Source organism: Microtus pennsylvanicus, chromosome 7 (assembly GCF_037038515.1).
Source record: "Microtus pennsylvanicus isolate mMicPen1 chromosome 7, mMicPen1.hap1, whole genome shotgun sequence".
Classification (NCBI taxonomy): domain Eukaryota; kingdom Metazoa; phylum Chordata; class Mammalia; order Rodentia; family Cricetidae; genus Microtus; species Microtus pennsylvanicus.
The window spans coordinates 10,482,027-10,503,002 of record NC_134585.1 but is presented as its reverse complement, the minus strand read 5'-3'; the positions used below and the strand labels follow the sequence as shown (position 1 = coordinate 10,503,002).

The 20,976-nt window shown below is 46.3% G+C and overlaps 1 protein-coding gene across 1 annotated transcript; it reads right to left on the bottom strand.

Moving 5' to 3' along the window:
* Window positions 1–226: 226 nt before the first annotated feature.
* Prmt2 (protein arginine methyltransferase 2) lies at window positions 227–20,414 on the bottom strand. The gene is made up of 11 exons (XM_075979915.1): window positions 20,270–20,414; window positions 19,097–19,208; window positions 12,669–12,794; window positions 11,773–11,955; window positions 8,206–8,367; window positions 7,251–7,415; window positions 6,391–6,566; window positions 4,315–4,444; window positions 2,627–2,763; window positions 1,495–1,666; window positions 227–806 (listed from the first exon to the last, which is right to left on the bottom strand). Exons 2-11 carry the CDS (start codon window positions 19,148–19,150, stop codon window positions 774–776), a joined length of 1,338 nt encoding a protein of 445 aa, XP_075836030.1. The 5' UTR covers window positions 19,151–19,208; window positions 20,270–20,414; the 3' UTR covers window positions 227–773.
* Window positions 20,415–20,976: the final 562 nt, after the last annotated feature.

Genomic DNA, 20,976 nt, shown 5'->3' with positions numbered 1-20,976 from the left:
CCGGAGAGGTATCTAAGAATTCTATATCTGAAATATATAGAAAGTGACCCTGGGCCTCACTTGAGCATCTGAAACCTCTATGTCTACCCCCAGTGACAAACTTCTTCCAACAAGGCCACACCTTCAGATAGTGCCACTTTCTATGTGCCTGTGGGGACCAATTTCACTCAAACCACACCAGACATATGAGAAACAGTGTATGTGCATAGAAACAGGACAGAGAATATTTGTTCTTTAAAAAATATTTATTGAGCACATACTATGTCTCACATATAATTTACCCATAAAATGTCATACACTGTACTACCCATGCAGAGCCCACCGCACACACTGCCACCACCAGTCCCTGCATTGGGACTCTGGGGCTCAGTTATCTCTTACACCAAAGCACGGCTCTGCAAGCCACAGTCCACATGTAGAGCAGTTGGGCAAGGACATCAAGGACACCACTGACACAAGATGTGGACACCACGGTCACAGGTACACAGGCTGAAATGTGTTGTCTGAGGACGCTACAACTACTCCCAGCGGGAATGCGGTCACAACCAGCAGCTGGTGGGCACCGCAGGAAGAACACCTATATACACAGCCTACAAGAGAAACACACTAGGAGAGAGCCCGGGGGCTTATCTGTGAAGGGCCCGATGTCACCTGCGAGGTGGAAAGGGGTCAGCATGGGACAGATGCGTAGGGATGTCACAGCTGGTGGCCAGGTGCATCTTCTTCCACCACGATGCATACCATGGCCCTGACTCCCAAGCCGGGCTTAACCGTCACCTCCAGATTGGAAAGACTTTCTCTCCAACCTGTAAAGTCAGAAGGGAAAAGAATTCTATCAAGTAAGTCATCATTTCTACTTGATTAACACAGTATTTCCAAATAATTTAACACTGGATGGAACGGCATTCCCAGTGCACCATTAAAGACAAACATTTTGACACTGAATGCAAAACTGCCACAAAGTAAACGAGAACCATTTATTTTTCTCTTCTCTCCTACATTAACCCTGTATCCAAAAGCAGAGCTCCAACTTCCAGAAGCCCTTGAAACCTGAGGCCTGACACCCCACCCGACTCTGTGCAGCCCTGACACCTCCACGCCTTGCACACAGCTCGTCCAGGAAGACGACAAGTAGCAGCCCTAGGCAGCTGCGCTCAGGACTCCTCTGACCAGCTGTGTCCCTTGAGGGTTAGACACTTATCTTCTTACACCTTCCGCCTCCTACTACATGAAAGGAGAAACGTGATTTAGATTTTATAGAAATCTAAAAGTAGCATACTTGTCCTGTGTGAAGATTATATAATGATACAACACAGGTTGGCCCAACCACGGCAGGGGACACACGTCTGTCCCAGTTCTTTTTTTTTTTTTTTTTTTGGTTTTTCCAGATTCTCTGTGGTTTTGGAGCCTGTCCCGTCCCAGTTCTTAATTACCACCCAGAGTTGTCTGGGATCCAGCATCTACAACACATGATTTTACAAATAAATGTCTTACTCTTTGTGATGTGGGGTCGAGTGTAGAAGTGACGGTCCAGCTAAGAGAGACGGACATGTGCCTTCTCCACACCGGATTTCTTTGTAACACAACAGAGCCTGTGACCACGTCTCCTGTGTGGACTGGGACTGGGTCATCCATCATAAACAAGGTCTGCTTCCAGTGTGTGGTGCTGTAAGACAGGGACAGTTACCTACAAGCCTCACCTGGCAGACCCAATAAGGTCCTCTGCCTGTGCTGCCCAGGAACCCAGGAACATGGAGCTTAATCTCATGTTCAACAAGGCACAGGGCCGCCCTTCCACAGCCGATCTTATGATCTGAAGTCATTATGGGATCAAACCACAACATGAGGGGCTGGCATGTCGTTCCCGGTGCAGAGGGGAAGACATTACAGAGACAGCTCATGTTGTAGAGGTGAGGAAGGTTCACTTGGGTGGCCTTTTGGATGGAAGCTCAGGGTCAAATGGCTACACTGAGCTCTGTGTCCCCAGGCCCAGTGGATAGAGTCCACTCTGCCATTGTTAATCAGTGGCACATACAACCAAGGCAGGCCAAACATCATTTCTGGAAGAGGGATGTTTAAAGTGAGCCGGTCAACTGTAACACCATAGGCAGGCAGCGCAGGCTCGGGACTCTCACTCCTTTGCTTCAGTGCTGTACTGAGCTCTTTGGTCTCATGTCAGCCCATGTACCAATAACATACAGCACCCCAGCCTACACTGCCCTGTGGTTCCACTCGCTCCTCAAATGTTCCTGTTCATTCTCTACTCCCTGATCTGGGTCACAGGGGTGGGGCAAGGCACACCCAACTGATCCCACCTACAACATTACAGAAGAATAAGAGGCTGGATGGCATCAGGCCAGGCACAGCATGCATCCAAGCTTGTGGGCTTAGGGGTTAGGAGAGGTCAGGGAAAAGCCCCAAGTCTATGATGCACTTCCACACTAGGGAAATTTTTTGGGAAGTATAATCTTCTGGCAGAAGCAAAGCAAAGGCAAGAGGCATCCCATACCAACCCACATGGTTGGCCAAGGGTACCAGGAGCACAGCAGACCAGCCTGTTTCCATCTACTCCTTATCCACCTGCTCTATCCCACCTCCTCCTGCCTCCCTCCAGTAGGTCACTTACGGGTGCAGCGGGCCTGTGCTGAGCACCTGCTGAGGCTGACCCTCCTCTAGGCTCTGGAAGTACACACTGAACCAAGCTGTGAAGCCATGCAAGGTGCCAGTCTTTTGGATGTCAAATCGCAGCTCACCACGCATGGTCTGCACCCAAACACAGAATAACATGTTGGTGCCACAGGCCAGTGCTAATCTCTATACCAACCCTGACCTCAACACAGCAAGCCACCCTGGGTCATGCAGATAGTGTCATATGGCTTAGGTTCCACTGACCTCATCCATCCCAAACTCCTATGCCCATACAGTAGTCATTGGACCTAACCCTAACCATGAGAAAAGTATCGAGAATTTTGTCATTGATAGTGGTTGTAAAGAGTTGAATGAATTTGTTTCTCAATTACTGTACTACAGTACTGTGGGATAATGCCCTTATGCCCTGTAAAGTTTTGTCACTCATATTTGTTTAATCATGCTGTTAAGGAAAGAGCAACAGCTGATAAAAGACATTTGATTATAAATGCTGCTGAATTAAAATGAAAAATATATTTTTAAAAATATTTTGACTTCAAAATTTAAGTCAAAAAGATATGTTGCTTTGGGAAAGAGGTTCTGCTTTTATTTCCACATGAAGTAAGAGACCGTGGATTCATTCTGGATTAAGAAAAACCAGGTTAGGTCGAAGAAGACCCCCCTAAAAAAATCTCTGATATATCAGAGCTGATGGCCCAGATGATCCAGCATCTCAGAGTACCTCTGTTGAAATTCCTCTGAGTTCTACAGCCAGAACAGCTTCCAGGTGACTGGTTGAGGTGACCCAACCTCACAGAATACTCCAGTCAGAATTTGACCATAATCCTAAATTTTCTCAGGGTCCCCCAAAGATTACCAGTGCCCCCAATCAGCAGGAAGTAGTCTAGAAAATTATGCCCACATTCCTAAAAAAAAAAAAAAAGGATTATGGATGTTTGTCTTTGAGTTTTGTTAACAAGTTGTTATGGATAATGGTCAGGAAAAAAGCTAAACAAAGTAGATTAGATTCAAGGTTCTTCTTTTGAAAAGAAAAGCATGGGGAAATGCTATGGGATAATGCTCTTGTACACTGTAAAAATTTGTCACTTGTATTGGTTTAAAAAAGCACTGACTGGCCAGGCAGGAAGTATAGACAGGACAACCAGACTAGGAGAATTCTGGGAAGAAGAAAGGCAGAGACACAGTTGCAAGCCAAACACAGAGGAAGCATGAGAATGACTTACTGAGAAAGTCACATGGCTAAACATACACAAGAATTATGGGTTAATTCAAGTTAATTCAAGAGCTAGTTAGTAATAAGCCTGAGCAATAGGCCAAACAGTTTATAATTAATATAAACCTCTGACTGAACAGCTGCAGAACCAGGCAGGACAAAAACTTCCATCTACACTACAATAAATGGAATATAATTTGTATGGTTCGTAGGATGCCAAGAACATCAAATATAATGTAAAAATAATTGAAGATAGTAAAGAGATTAAATATAAATATAAAAAACTAAATGACAAAACCAAAATAGAAGGAAAAAATGGTATCGAATGGAATATAACAGCTCAGTTACTGGTGAAGCAGTTGTCACTCAGACCACCACACATACACTTGCTGCAGGTCTGCTATTGATGCCTCATGCAGCCATCTAATGACAGCAACAGGTCGGCCGCTCACCTCCAGGTCAGAGATCTGCACAGTTCTCATGTCCAGCTGCAATATGGTGCATGGATCAGAGAGACAATCTTCTGGCTTCAAGATATGATTAGATTTGGGCTTCGAAAAAAACTCCTTGATTGCCAAAGACCTAGGGGGAAAGTTAAAGGAAAGGCTCAAGGCATTGGCAAGGACTTAGCCATAAATATACTGGCAGTAATAAATGAGCCTGGCGAGCCATCCCCTGCTGGCAAAGCTCATCGGCTCTCCAGCCTTGCTGAGCCCCATCAGTCACCCCTCAGAGCCTGCCATATCCTCATCATATCAATATAGGGACCTGAGCAGTCAGAAGCCAACCATGACAAACCAGAGGATTCTTGTGCAGTGTGCACACTTCCTCAATCCACTTACCTCAAAATACTTTCTATGGACCTCTTACTATGCAGAGAACTCAAAGGACAGTCTGATATCTAGCCACTCTTCTTGTACACTGGCAGGACAGGAGCAGGTGCCCATGCCTCAATCTCAGGAAGGAAAAATGAAAAATAAAACAGGCAAAAATCCTGTGTGTTGTAGCTAAGGAAGTGCAGCAAGAGGTAAAGAGCAGGACCCACAGGTGCTGAGACCCACTCCCACTCTCCCTGTGCGCATGTGCCCCATGTCAACCCTCCTCCCCCTGGTGCCTGCCACCCTCACTACACCTGCCCTGGCCCACTGTGGTGTCGGGACAGCACCTGCAGTGTTCCTTTAAATTAGGCACAGCAGTAATTCCCTAAAACAGCAAACAAAGATTTTAAATAAAGGTAACAGTTTTAGTGCCTGGTGTGAAGGAGGAAGGAAAGAAAGGGCTAATCAAGGAGGACTGTGAAGACTCAGCCCCGCCCCCCTTCAATTCAAGTCTGCCCTGTATCATCCCACTCTGTTTGCTCTGAGCCCTACTCATCGGCTTTCCTTCTGGGGCAGCACTGTTTCGTTGCTATAGTTCCACCACCGCTTTTTGTTTTGTTTGTTTTTCGGGGACAGGGTCTAGAATTTGCTGTGTAGACCAGGTTAGCCTCTAACAGACATCAGAGATCTGCCTGCCTCAGCCTCCAGGATGCTAGGACTAAAGATGTGTGCCACCATGTCCAGACCTCCACCATGGTTTTTTACAAGTCTCTACCTTCCTAAGATAGGTAAGAGGAACACACTGAGTAGGTAAACATTGTTAAAATCTGCTAATGTAACTACTGCTTCTGATACTCATTTTCCAGGACAAACATCGGCGATAGGGCTATCTGACTCCCTAGCTAGTGGCTATTATACTCTGCCTTTCTGTTCTGGCTTCCTGGAGCAAAAGCCCTGCCGATTTTAACAGCCAAAATAACTACACTTGAGTCAGCATCAACCATCAGGGCCCATGGGTGACTGGGCCAGCTGCACTGCTGGTAACACTCTGAAGCCGACTTTTAACTAGCTTGCTGGCCTCAAACTCATAAAGATCCACCCATCTCTGCCTCCTGAGTGCTGAGACTAAAGGCGTGTGCCACTACACCCAGCCTTTTCTTACATGTTCTTATATCTAATGCATCTAATTATGACAGATGAAACTGTGGGTAAGGATGGCTCCTAAGATATCCTCCATCTTTTCTAGGAAAGGGACCACCTCAGTCCACTCCACAGGTGGGCAATCCAGATACTAGAGGAGCCATTTACTCTTGCAAGTTGGCTCGGTCCATTCTCTGCCCAGCGAGGGTAAACTTACTTCTCACTTTTATTTCTGAAATGAATGAATGAAATTTATGCCCTGGCAATGCTGAAGCATGCATAGGTAGCCCATATATGGCGGTTCTGTTGAACTTGTCCATATTGGGTTTCATGGTCTAAGTTGATGAGGATGACTGACCAGGTCTCTTCCTCAAGAGGACACCAGATCTCATTACAGATGGTTGTGAGCCACCATATGGTTGCTGGGCTGGAGAGATGGCTCTGAGAGGTAGAGGTGGCACCAGGGTGGCGCACATCAAAACCCTCCACTGGCTGCCCATGCAGCTCCTCTCTCTGGCCAGGAGCCCACCTGCACAGCAGCCAACCCTGCAAACGGTCGTGCACACCTACTTGAGTGCGCTGAGGTTGAACTCGTAGGCGTTGTCCCAGAAGAGCACCTTGCTGTGGTAGTCCTTGTCGGCGCTGCAGGGCACCAAGTGCAAGGCGGCTGTAGTAGGCCAGATGACACCATCCTCCTTTAGCCATGTGTCCCGGGCATAGAGGATGGACTCGATCATGAACTCAAACTGCACGGGAGGAAGAGACGCGGGCATCTCACCGAGGTCCCCCACACCACCGCCAGAAAGCGACATTGTGGAATTTCAGTTTTAGCCCCAAACCATCCCAGTCAGCCCAGCGAGCCACACTTGAGAACTTGGGGTTTAGTCTACACTCTAATGAAAATGTTACATATGGATCACAGCAGGGGGCGGGGGGATTTAATCTACACTCTAATGAACTGTCACGTATGGATCACAGCCAGGGCTGGAATCATGTCACTTCTCACTGAACTGGGACTCAAGGGAAGCTAACGGCCATCAGAAACTCTATGAAGTCCTGGGGACATGACAGCCTCGGTGAGCGTCCCCAGATAGTGTAGGGCCATCCTACAGGAAGTGGAGTCATGAAGATGGAAACACTACTGACTGAAGGAACAGTCTGGGCCTTCTGACGATGCCCCAGGAAAGAGCAGAAGAATCAGAGAGCTGAGAGTCAAATTCATTTCAGACCCCAGTCTCGAGGTTTTGTTTGTTTATGGTTTTAAGATTTCAGACACTGAGCCAGTATCATTCAATAAATTAATAATACCCCATTTCAGAAAAAATCATAATTAATTATGATTGTTTAAAGATTCCTCAGACGGGCCCAGGTGCCAGGTTGAGAAGACATGAGACCCCCCACCACCCAGACCACCGCAGGTGAGAACTTACCAGCAGGCACGTCCCCATCCACTCGGACACCAGCACATCCACCTTCTCAGGCAGCACGACGTCTTCCACCTTCTGCTGGAACACCGTGATGGTGTCGGCAAAGCCGTTCTGCAGGACCAGCTGGCCTGTGTGCTGTGCCATCTCGCTCGCCTCCACGGCATAGACCTGCGGAGGGAAGGGCACTTGTTAGCACACGTCCTGACCCCACAGGCAGACACGTGAGATGGAAGACAGAGGACGATGTGCTGTGAGTGGACGCCAATGGTATGCCCAGCCAAGTGGCGTTCTTGCGGCCTGGACAGTGTGGGGAACGAGGCGCCACTGCCGAGTCTGCCTCCTGCCTGAGCCTCCGCAGGGAAATGTGAGCAAGACTGCGGGTGGGCGGAGCATCAGCTCTACCAGGACTGCGGGTGGGCGGAGCCACAGCTCTACAGGTAGCTTCCACATGCAACCGGTGCACCCCGTAACCACAAGACAGGTGCCCAGAACCATAACGAACAGTGAGGATGTTAGGATCTATAGCCTGGAGACAACCATACCAGAAGTTCGAGGGGGAAGTGGAAGAGACTCTGGATGCTGCTCCTGGACTGGTCTAGTCATCACTGCCCTGTAAACTGACGTTTTGGCCACCATATCAGGTTGTCATGAGGCCACAGCTCAGCAGAAATATGCCATAAAAGGTAAGAGGACAAGGTCTACATCAGAGAGCCAAAGGCCTGTACCGGAGCAAGTTAACTACGTGGCCCAGGATAATCATACACACCCACCTTCTTTTCTTATAGTGAACTAGAGTAACGTCTCACAGATGTCCCTCTCACAGAATCACTGTCACTTCTGTCTTGCTCCACTTATACTGCTGTGGCCAGTACAGTATGTCAGTCTCAGCCACAGATGGGCCACCTACTTCCCTCACCATGGCCCACAGCTGGGCACAGATGGAGGCAGACACACTTACTGCCTTGGGCCGTGCATGTTGAGCACAGAAGAGGCTGATGATCCCCGTGCCACAGCCCACGTCCAGGATGACCTTGTCCTTCAGGGACTCCTTGTTCTGCAGGATGACACTGTGGTATTTCGTTGTGCGAGGCTGGTCAGCCAACATTTCCAGGTGAAGTTTCTGAAAACAACACATCAAGAGTCACTGCAAGAGCCTGAGCCTGAACCGCAGTCTGGGACACTGCCCAAGCACCCACCCCTGTTCCTAAAAGTCTCAGCAGCAAATGGGCTTTAACAACCAAAGACCAACTATGCCAAGAGGTAAAAGTAACAGTGACGGTGAAAAAGAGTGAAATTTCTGGAACTGTCCTGGATCAGAACAGAACCACTCACTTCTTAGCCTTCAACATACACTTTCCCCAAGTCAGTCAGATAAGCAGAAAATGAAGTGAACCACATAGAAGAGAAGAGAAAGCATCCCCACTTACTTCCCAAGGCAGGAAGGCCTCTGCATCCTTACCAAGTATCCATCAAGAGAAAACACTGGATGGATGCAGAAAGCATCAGTGGGGCAACAGGGTCCCCCAAAACCTTCTTTACTCAAACTTAGCACTTAATTCCATGCAAGAACTAAAACTATCATGGGGTGCAGGGTCAGCAATGCTCTGGCCAACCCTACTATGTCTGCAGTAGGAAAATATCTCAGCTTGAAAAAGCAGAGATGGCTCTTCAGGGGTTAGGAGAACCCTGGTTGTAGGCCAGGCTGAGCCACTGTAACACACACATCGTAAAACCAACCTTGAAGTACCAGGGAGGGAAACACGCAGCAGGGGAGTCTAGACCTGGGGCAGGGGAGTCTAGACCTGGGGCAGGGGAGTCTAGACCTAGGGCAGGGGAGTCTAGACCTGGGGCTGTTGTCTCCCAGCTGTCACCCAGACAATGCCCAAGCGGCACCAACACAAACAGTAGGTCTGGATGGGGATTTCACAATAACATGAGGATAAGATGAAAACAAAGGAAGACACCTTAGCCTATCCTTCCTCAGGAGGCTGTCTGCATGGATTAAAAAGTCAAAAACCACTTTCCTGCCTACTTTAAATATAAAGGCTGGGCTAAAAACAAAAAGATGGAGAATGTGACATCCTAAAATCAATCAGGTGGAGCTGCAGTGACTGACTGCAGTGACATCAGACAAGACACGTCAAGCTGAAGAATGTTCAAGAACACAGGAGTCAACTCATCAACCGGGCATCAAATTCTAAACACTTTTGGAGACAATAACGGAACTTCCAAACACACAAAGTAACCAAAGAATATAGAGGAAGCAGTGCAGCTAGAGCCGCAGGGCCCTCCTTTCACAAGCTGGCCACGGTAGACAGGACAGTAGGCAGTCATAAAGACCCTCACCCAACAGTGACAATGAACCAGGCATACCCAAGGATGAACTCAGGAAGAAAGTATATTCCTGTCCGATTAGCACCTTAAAACTGCAACACAAAACAAGACCTACGCACCAGAGGAGGGAGGTCAATATAAGAGCCATCATGTCGTTTTAATTCTGTGCCCGCCTACATGGTACCATGTTTGCCATGGAGAAAAAGTACAAAAAGAGAATAACTGCAAAGCCATAAATACCTAAGAGACAAGGAAAATGTGTAAGATCGGGGCTTGGACCTTACAAGCTGCGTTGGTGGTCGCAGCTGTGAACTGCAAAAGCATGAACAGGGACTCCAGAAAAAGACCCCAGAAATGCAATGTGAGATAAGCTCAGCATTGGTCCATAACTGGAGCTGGAGACAGGTTGTTTATAGGAAAAGCTACGGCAAATACCTTATTCCTAACAACAGATAAATTGCACAGTAAATTGCTCATGGTGTAGCACAGAATTCTAGCTGTTCTAACAACATAGGCACAAGTATTTGCTGCTGCCGAAGGGAAGCTGAGCGGCTGCTGTGGGGCCCACAGGCCGAGAAGCACCTCCTATTTCTTTCATCGTGTGCCTTTCCTGAATGGACTAGAAGCAAGCTTTCCTGTTTTGTTTGTGTGTGTGGTCGGGGGATGGGTCATTTGTATTATTTTAGGTGTATGGATGTTTTGTCTGCATGTACGTCTGTGCTTGGTTCTCACGGAGGCCAGAAGAGGGTGTCAGAATTCTTGGAACGGCATTTGGTTCTGAGCCACTGTGTTGGGAATTAAACCTGGGTCTCCCGGAAGAGCAGCCAGTGCTCTTGTCTACTGAGCCCTCTCTCCAGCCATGGACTAACAGCTTTAATCACAAACATACAACAGTTAGATCTGGTCTTACGATACAGCATGTCTAGGCCAGCCCCCAATGAAATGCCTTCTTTTGTGAGTCGCCTCTGTCATGGTGTCTCTTGACAGCAGCAGAACAGTGACTAAGGCAATAGTCCAGCTCTTCCTCTTCCCACTCAGCATCAAATCTGTGGCGTTCACCTTACGAGCTGTTAGTGTCTAACCTAGATTCAAGATTTAAGGACGGTTACACCTTGGGCCACAGGATTACTGATTGTCAGAGTGGGAATAAAGAGACTAGATGTAGTACTACTGTTGGTTGGGTCACACAATTCTTCTACTTCAATTTTAAAGTGAAACAGACTTTAAACACGAAGACTTTTTTCAACACCGAGAGAAGGAGAGCTCAGAATTTCTCGTTCTAATAGTATTTTCCAGCCACAGTCAGATGACAACTCACAGGTCAACTGGGCCATCAAAAGGAGGAGAGATTTTTACATTTTTTAAGTTTTTAGTTTTAAGGAAACAAAAAACATTGTGATGGGGCTGGAGAGATGGCTCAACGGTTAAGAGCATTGCCTGCTCTTCCAAAGGTCTTGAGTTCAATTCCCAGCAACCACATGGTGGTTTATAATCATCTGTAATGAGGTCTAGTGCCCTCTTCTGGCCTGCAGGCATACACACAGACAAAATATTGTATACATAATAAATAAATAAATATAAAAAAAACAAAAAACATTGTGATATATGAGACACATGAATCTCAGATGTCTATGTCTGGTATAGGAGGTCCTTCTGTTTGTGTGTTGCTTTAATTGATTAATGAATAAAGAAACTGCCTTGGCCTAGTTGATAGGGTGGAACATAGGTAGGTGGAGAAGACAGAACTGAATTCTGGGAGAAAGAAAGCAGAGTCAGAGAAGCCATGGATCCTCTGCCTGAGATGGATGCTGGTTAGAATCTCCGGTAAGCCACTGCAAAGTGGCGACGATACAGAGATTAATGGAGATGGGTTAAACTAATATGTAAGAGTTAGCCAATAAGAAGTTAGAGCTAATGGCCAAGCAGTGTTTTAATTAATACAGTTTCTGTGTGGTTATTTCGGGTGTAAGCTAACCGGGCGGCCGGGACAAACAAGCAGCCCACTCCTTACAACATATGTCCATACGTAATATTCTGTCCACACATAAGCTCGCTCACATCAAGTGTCACTCATGCACAGCTGCGTTCACTCCATGGTGAGAGCGCTGGATGTTCTAATAAGACCCTGGCGCCTCTGCTCTAAGCACTAGGAGGACCCACCAGCTCAACAGAGAATTTGGAAAGCAGGTACCAGAGTTCCGTAGCTGTCAAAGTACTCCTCGTCTTGCCAGGTGTCCTCGGGGTCATACTCCTCCATCTGCTTCCCAAGGTGGTTGGCAGGGATGTAGCCGCAGCAGCCGGCACGCTCGCCCCACCACCAATCAGCAGTGGTTTGTCTCAAGATGAGAATTTTTTCTCCTCTCAAAAAACTGAGCTGGAAAACAACCACCGAGACGGATGGAAGTTACAATTTGAGAAGTAATCCGGCTGATAGGCATCTCACCGATTGCTGGGTAATAAGTCCCCATTGTCGGCGACCCAATCACAATGACCTCAGTGATGACCAACACTCTGCAGAAAACAATAGCAAGATAAAAACGTATGGGGCCACCATCAGAGGGAATACAACCTAACCAACATTCTTTCCATACATGTACTTGGTGTGTGTGCGCATACATGCAGGGGTACACATATGCACCACAGCATATGTATAAGGCGAGAGAACTTGAGAGTCTGTATTCCCTCTACCACGGAGGCTCCAGGGATCTCGGTCAGGGGTAGGCTTTGCAGCCAGCACCTTTACCCACTGAGCTGTCTTGCCCTGACCTTACACTGTTAAAAACAAAGGCAGGCAGCTACGGGTGGCTGCTTCAGTTAGGAGACTCCACAGGCATGCTCCTACCAGAGTGAAGAACATACGGCGGTTTGACAGCCTCGCTGTCCTGTGGTCAGGGGGTTCTACACCAAGTTCTCCAAAAAGGGAGATGCTTCCCCACCATCCTGCAGGTCTTTGGATCCTGCTGGGGTGGTTTGTCAGGCTAAGTAGTGAACAGTCAGACACAGATCTTGTTTAATCGTTGAATGTGAATTTTGCCATGAAGCACATTGAGATTCGCAAGGCACGATTAGGTGAGTAATCACGGATACCTGAGTCTCATCGGTGGCAGTATAGTCTGCAATGGCCACGAACTCTTCTGGCTGCAGCTGGAGCTGCAGCTGTGTCCCGTCCTGCAGGAGCTGCATCTCACAGCCATAATCCACGGGATCTTCCTCCTACCACCGCCAAGGAGAGACACAAGTACAGCGCTGTGAGCTTTGTTGCAGATGTATACCTTCCTCTCTCTATCTACCAAGTGGTTAGGATTGCTTCAAATCAAACCTCGTGTGACCAAGTATTTATTATTCAAATCATCTGAGTCACCTCAGTCCTCCTTTGTATCTCTAAGACAGGATGACTTCCATTCTGAGAATGTCAACCAAAGCAGCAAGAAAGAGGAGCTGCTAGCTCTGCTTCCTGAGAGTGATACTCCTTTAGTGGGGGAGATACCATTGCATGTTAGACCCCAGGGATCCCTTCAAAGGGCAATGATACACGGTAGCTATAGAAGGACCTATGGAAGGTGCTAGAAACTAGTAGAAGCCTCCACCTCACCAACAAACACCAGCAGCCCAGCCAGGACCTATGCAGATGAGACTTGGGGAGGTTCTGTCCTGGGCCCTATAGGCATCTTTTACCAGAGTAAACATGCCTTAAAGACATAGACTCATGGCTGGAGAGATGGCTCAGCAGTTAAGAGCACTTCTTCCAGAGGATCCCAGTTCAAATCCCAGCACCTACATGGCTGCTAACAACCATCTGCGAACTCCAGTCCCAGGAGATCTGACACCTAGCCTCTGCAGACACTGCATGTATGTGGTACACACACATACATGTAAGGCAAAATACCCTTATACATGAAATTAAAAAAAGGAATTTTAAAAAAGACAAAGTGACTTCAATACAAACAATAAAACCAAGACTACCTAGGCAGATTAACAGATAATGCTTAGCTTCTCAAAGACACCTCAGATGATGATGTTAAAAACAGCAAGCTCTGCTTAGTGGGACCTGGATGCTCATGGCCTTCAAGTTTAACCATATTAGAGCGCTTCTGTCAACCCCAACTGTCAACAGTGTGCCTCATAAAGCCACCTGTGGTTCCAGTCACAAACAAAATTCTTTTAAGAAAAATAAGTAAACCAATCATCTCTCTTTTAACTCTACTTAATTTTTAAACCTCCTCATAAATTATACCCTTTAAGCAATGTGACTTCAAAAGCCCAGGTGATCACACCCTTCTCTCAAAATGCCAGGGCTTTATCTAAAGTATGCAGTACTTTAGTGAGCTCACCTCGCCTCACTCTGACTCACCCAGAAATGCTTTTCTGCACCAGCCAAGGCTCTAGCTTTACCTGAGAGGATGCACCTGGTGGAGAACAAACCCATCACATTTCTGGCAACTGTGCAACACTCCCATCTATGAATTACCAGAGATTGCCTATTCAATCTCCTATTTTTTAATATTCAGACTCCTTTCCGTTTCTTCTACTATCAATTATTAATTTTCTTAAACGCAAATCACCCTGCATGTACCCAAGAAAATCCTTAAGATAAATTCCAGAACTATAAAACTTGTCAAGACCATCAGTTTTTTCCCTTGTTGTCTGGGTTTTTTTTTGTTTGTTTGTTTCTTCTTATTTTGAGACAGGGACTCACTATATAGACCAGGCTGGCCTCAAGTGTCTGCCTGCGCCCCCAGTATGCCAGGATTAGAGGTGTGTACCACCACACCCTGCCCAAGACTTTCCACCACATCACCAAATGCCGCCAGGACTAGACGAAGACTCAGTGAGTCTAGCTCTATTGAGCCCAAGCATGAAGGATCCATTTCCCTCAGAACCACAGACACTGGCCACTTTTATCTTTGCCAGTTTGACGGGGGACAATTACCATTCTGCGTTTCCACTCACCTCCTGCCTTAGCGTGGCCATTCCTGGTTCTCTCTGCATTTACTGGTCCTATTTTAATTCTGCTAACTGCCCGTTTGCACGCCAGGCATTTTCCCTACTGCAGTACTGTGACTTTCCTTAGCATAGCATGTTTTCCCTTGGCTTGCCATCCACCCACCGTACCACTCTTCCCAATAATCTCTATTAAATAATCCCTGGGACCTGCTTCAGGCTCAGGCACAAGCGCATGTGACCCTCCCTCCCTCCTCTTTTTCTCACTCTCCCTCAATCCTTCCCTTTCTCCTTTTGTTCTCTAAGTAGATTTTTTTCCTTCCCACATAGCTTTTTGGCGAATGATGCCTTGCATTCTCCCCCCTTTTTGCAGTTTACTTTTCTTATACAATATCTTATAGAAAATTCTGACATTTTCATAAAATACTGAATTCTGCTTGACTCTTCAGTCACCCTCTAATTTTTTTTCTTGCTGTCCTTTTTCTACCACCATAAAAAATGCCACAAAATTTTTGTGTGTCGTGTATATCCTTATACAAAGACTTTATTCCTGGGGACAGACTGCCAGCCTCAATGGTCAGAGATGTTATACTCCTCCAATTTAGGGGCCACCACTGCCTACTTTGCCAGCAATGGGGTACCCTCTGCCTCAACATTTGGCAACTACAGCCATAACCAATGCTCCAACCTGTCCAGAGACTGACACAAAGGGGTCTCAGCTATTTACTTTCAATTCTTCCAGCACATTATCAGGGCTTTCCTCTGAGTTTTGTTTACATATTCTGATTGTTGCTTGAGTCAGCTCTTCTATAAAAGACATATTTACTTATTCTCTCCTTTATATATTTTGCTTCCCTATCAAACCTTTATAACATCAAAAGAACTTTTTTAATAATACAGATCTCTGAGATCTTAAGCAAATGTTTTTCCAAATAGATTCTTCTTCTACTTATTTTGTTTAGGATTTGTAAACTCAAAGTCAGGCTAAGAGCAAGAGAAATGGCTCAGTGAGCAAGATCTTTTGTGTAAACACAAGGACCTGACTTTGGAAAGCAACAATCATGCAAAAAGCCAGGTATGGTTGTAGGCACCTGTAACCCCGGCACGGCTGGGAGAGAAAAGATCAGGTCACTGTAGCACTGGCTTCCAGCTTAGGCCCCGTTCAGTGAGAGACCTTGTCTTAAAGGAATAAGGCAGAGGACCACAGAGCAGCACACCCTACACAATGGGCAGCAAACATGGAAACACGGTCCTTGATGGAAAAGAATATAAACTATCTTCAACAATGAAGACAAGAGCTAGGCATTGTGATGGGAGGCAGAGGCAGGCAGATCTATGCGAGCTCAAGGCCAGTCTGCTCTACACAGTGATTTCCACACCAGGCTACAATATGAGTCGCTGTGTCAAAGAAATGAAAGTGAAACACATTTTCATTCAAACCAACATTGCCATAACATATCACAATGAACTCATGCTACTAACCACGTAAACAGGCTGTTGAGGCTGAAGGGAATGAGCCTACATGGAAACTAAGAATGCAAGAAGTCACTTTTCATAAAACCCTTTTCCCAGCGTACAAGCAGACATGAACTCTTCTGGGGTTCACGACACATGTAAACTAATGCATGTTGCCCTGGATTGGAAACTGGAAAATAAAACTAACATGTGAGATTTTTATACTGTCAAGTAGAAAGTCGAAAATGGGCTAGGAAGGTGCAGGGCAACTCTAGAGAATGAGTAAGGCAATATTTAAAAGATATAGCTAGCAAACCAATAAACGCAATACATAAAATTATACCAAGGGTCTTATTAACACAAAACTGGGCAAAAAGGGGAAAAGGTGTAAAGAAGAACTGTAGCAAACAGAAAACAAATAGTAATATGTTAAAATTAACTGTATTACTAATTACAGCCAAAGCTGATGAACTAAAACATTCCATAAGGCAGACACTAACAACAACCCCACCAACAACATAAAAATGCCAGGCACCGTGCTGTGTACACGCAATCCCAGTGCTCGGCACACAGGAGGATTCCTGGAGCTCTCTAGCCAAGCAGGTCAGGTATAACTGCTGAGCTCCAGCCCAATGACAGACCCTGCATCAAAGGGTTAGCTGGTATACCTGAGGACAATACCCAAGCTTGTCCCTCTGACCTCCACAAACACACACGTGTACACATATACATGTATGCATACATACACACTCATAAAAAGATTTATAATCAAAAGTCATTTGAACCTTAGTGATAATGACAACACACTGTAGCAACTGCAGAACACATGGTCTTTGAAAGGGCACACACATCACTCACGACAAACAGCTAGGCCCACAAGGAATAAATAAATTTCAAAGGCTAACATTATAGAGCATGTTTCATTTTCCAGCCAATGCAATCAAGCCAAAACTGATTGGTAAAACAGTAAGTAGACTCTCCCTAGTGTGGGGCCAGCAAGATGGCCCAGCAGATAAGGAGCTTACCACCCAAGTCAGACAACCTGAGTTCCAACCCCAGATCCTGTGAAAAGGTAGAAAGAAGAAACCACTGACGGTTGTCCTCAGGCCTTCACATAAATGCCACGGCATTTGTGTGCCCATACATGCACATGCATGAACACAAATCAACAATAATAAAGATAAAACAGTTTCCTAAGATCTAGAAATCAAGTAAGATACTTCCAATAGTCCTGAAATTTTCTAATTTCCATTGTGGTACATTAAAAATATTTTAACAAGACTGAAAACGCAGACCACTTAAATGGATGAGGTTCAGATAAAGGAACTTTTCAAGGAAAAGTTAACCTTTAAAGCTCAAGTTAAAGAAGAAGTATTTAAGGACAGTAATCCACTTTTCCACCTCAAGATGTCACAAAATGGGAAGACTGGGCACTAAAAAAATAAGAAAATACAGATAAAAGCAGAAGTCAAATAGGTAACAAAAGAGAAATTCAACAAAAACTGATTCTTAAGATAAAACTGATTCGCCCTGATTTGCAGGAAAAAAAGGAAAACACACATTCCTAGTATTAGTGCCTCTTCCCTAGGGGGCAGTTATTAAGAGGATGGCTGCAATCCAGCTAAGACTCCCAAGTCACCGAAGCAATTAGAAGCCATTTCTAACCGTCCCAAAGGACCATGATTAAATTATTATCTATGACACCATCAAGGGAACTTGTGATGTCACCTGGAAACTCAGAGGTCCTCGCGTCCTCCAGGCTCCAAAGGCCATCACTGGGAATCTAATATGAAGCATCAGATACCACAGGTATTCTCTGCAGCACAAGGAGGAGGGACGTGGACACATCTGAGCGCCCAACAAAATGGACACAGAGAAACATGTAAACCCACGGCACAGCAGTGGGACCACAGCAGACCTACACAAAACTGGGGAGTACAGACAGGGCACACATGCAGAAGGCACACCAGCGGCGGAGGGGCCAAACCGCCAAAGTGACATTCCATAGCTGCGGAACAGCAATACCACCCACAGCTGCCTCAGAAAACACACAGGCAATTGCATACTTTATTCAAGGACCTTTGTTTTGTTTTGATTGATTGATACCTGGTCTCAGTGTTGATTTCTGGCTGGCCTGGAACCCTTATAAGGTTATAAAGATACAGAAGGTGCAGAAGCATACATAAAGCAATTGTTTGCCTCTAGAAGTGGAAGGAATGAGTCTGGGTTTAAGAACAGTCTGCAGTGTTAATCTTATTTGTGTGTACGCTCTGAGGCAACTAAGACGCAATGTCGTTTTCACCTCTGAGCAACATATACTCAATGTCTACAGTATCATGTTATAATTATCTTAATATTTACATTCATCAAAAAAACCTGAACATTTATAGAATTAAAACATCTTGTGGCTGAAAATAGGAAATAATTAACAAAATAAGCCAACTATAAATAAGACTCCTACATATAAAAATAGCAGTAGCTGGGCAAGGAGGTACCTTAAAGTCCAGCATTCAGGAGCCAGAGGCAGGCATAGCCCCGTGAGTTAAGAGCACACCAGTTCCAGACCAGCCAGGGATACACAGCAAGACCCTGTGTCAGTAAGGTAAGCAATTAAATAAACTAAAAACCCAAGGAATGGAAAATCATTAGAATGAAAGAAAATGTTGAAGCTGACACCACAGACATGGACATTTTTGATTTTTAAAAGCATTTTTATTTGAATGTTCATTGCTAATTGTACATAATCAATATTCCTTAAAGCTGAAGGAGACTTTTCCTCTGGTAACATGAATCAAATTGTATATATGTACCCAAGACGAAATCAGCATGTAATCACGGGTCTTCTGGAGTACCGAGCATTTTCCTGGTCCTAAGCCTAAAACCACTAAACACAACTATACACTGGGGGACTGTAGTGTCTGAGGCATGCTACAGAATTCCCTGAAGTGCTCATAACACCACTCAGCACGGCACTAAGGATCAGGCTCATCCCCTGCCTCAGTGTTCTCTAAATTCAAGCATCCTCCTGTTGGCCACTACCTTGAGAGACAAGGAAAATCGCATCACACCTGTGACTGGTGCTGATTTCTCTGTACAATTGTTACCCATGGCTTACGTACCAGGACCGGGATGGCCTGTGACTCATTTCCGGGACAGTCACCTGGTGTCTCCATAGTTCAATAAGATTCTGCCTCATAACTGCTGTTTGTCATTTCATTTTCGCTTCCGTTTCTGCTTGGAAAAAGAGAGAAACACCACGTGCTTGTTATACTTGATAATTAAATTGACTTCAGCTCTGCGGTTCGCTGCGGGGATAAAGAAGGGCACAGAAACGGAGCTGGTCATCGCGACTCTTTAGAGCAATGGTCTCAACAGTCCCAATGCTGCGGCCCTTTAATACAGTTCCTCGGATTGTGGCGACCCCAACAATAGAATTATTTCTTGTTAATTCACAATTGTAACGCTGCTACTGTTATGAGTCAGAATGGAAATATCTAATATGCAACCCCCAGATGAGAACCGCTATCTTTGAGGGTTTTAAAATCTAGAAAAACTTCAATGACTGTATGCTTCCTTTTTCAGTCTGCTAGGTATTAATTTTATTCCCTGAAGGCCTGTTTTTGCTTACAATAAATCACTATCTTTTTTTTTTTTTTTTGGAATTCTTAACATCTTAAACTCGAATTTACCCCTTGCGTAGAACTTGACCTGTTCCACTGGCAGAATTAAAATCTGTACGCCCGGACACCCTCCTACTCTTTAATTTTCTTTTTTCAGGGGCGGTGCAATCTTCAATTACAGCAATTCTTTGTCTAAATGCCTGCTGCGCTCTAGATCTGGACGTCATACTTCAAAATAATTAGAATTACAAATGCTTTACAAGTACATCTTCAGTGAAAAGCTTGGGAACAGGATAAGGTGGGTGCCTGGAGGAAGACAATGAATTTGAGGGTCAGCCAGGCCAAGAGGGTGAGGTAAGAGGAGTCTAGAGGCATGGGGGGCGTGGCTCAGGATACATAAGGCAGGTGGGCGTGGTCCTGGAAGGGCGTGGCTCGGGGAGCCAGTGAAAAGGCGCTGGGTAAGCGAGGGGCACCACAAAAGGAGAGGGAACAGGGCAGGCGCTACTGAAAAAGGCTGAGGCTGGAATAGAACCTTCGAGAGAGCACGCGAAGTCTCGACAGGGGGCGGAGGCCTCTACACGCTAGAGACACACACGCACCGCAGACCTACTGCCTAGCATGTCCGGCCTCTCCTGCAGTCCAGCTGTCTAAGCTGTCCATTAAGGAACCTACCTCGGCCGTGTTTCTCCGCTGAATTCTAGGCTACACCGGGGAGGAACGGATGATGCCCATCCGACACCTCAGCCGCCGCCCCAGACCTGCGCAAGCGCCGAGCGCTCAGGCTGGCCGAAGAGCACGCCCCGCCCAGGCCTGTGTCCCGCGCAGGCGCAGTTCATTTGAACCCTGTGTGCAACGTGTACACACAGCTGGAGGCCTCCCAGGTTCTCTCCTGAAAAACCTGCCACTCAGCGCAGGCGCATCCTATGTCCCTGCGTCCGGCCGGCTAGTTTTTAGTCCTGTTCCGCCTCAAGGCTGCGGGGAGCAGGTGAAAAGTGTGTGGATCAGCTCACCGGGAAGCTGGACTTGGGGTGGGAGACCACAGGTGGTGTAGACCGCGCCCCCCCCAGCGCATTCGAACCCGGACAGCAGCCTGTAGGCAAAAGCAAGAACGCACATCAACGCTGTCCTGAGTGCACCTGGGGCTGCTGGTGTGTTTGATGCTCTCTGCCTGTCAAATAACCTAGTTTTGGTCCGCATCAGCGTCTGCTGAATGGGGCCTCCTAGAGGATCTGAACTGTTTGACCTGAGGCCTGAGGTGGCGCGCTCCTGAGGATCCTGTCCTCAGGGGGACACTGATACCAGGTGACCCTGAGCAAGGCTTTTCCCACTGGCAATCTCCTTTCTCTGCAAGAAGTGTTTATGTGACTCTAGGTATCTAA

Coding starts and splice junctions, on each gene's coding strand:
- Prmt2 (XM_075979915.1), bottom strand. CDS start 19,150: ATGGAGACACCAGGTGACTGTCCCGGAAATGAGTCACAGGCCATCCCG. Junction 7,416..8,205: donor AACATGCACGGCCCAAGGCA/GTAAGTGTGTCT, acceptor TTCCCTCCGCAG/GTCTATGCCGTGGAGGCGAG. Junction 2,764..4,314: donor TGCAGATCTCTGACCTGGAG/GTGAGCGGCCGA, acceptor GTTTGGGTGCAG/ACCATGCGTGGTGAGCTGCG.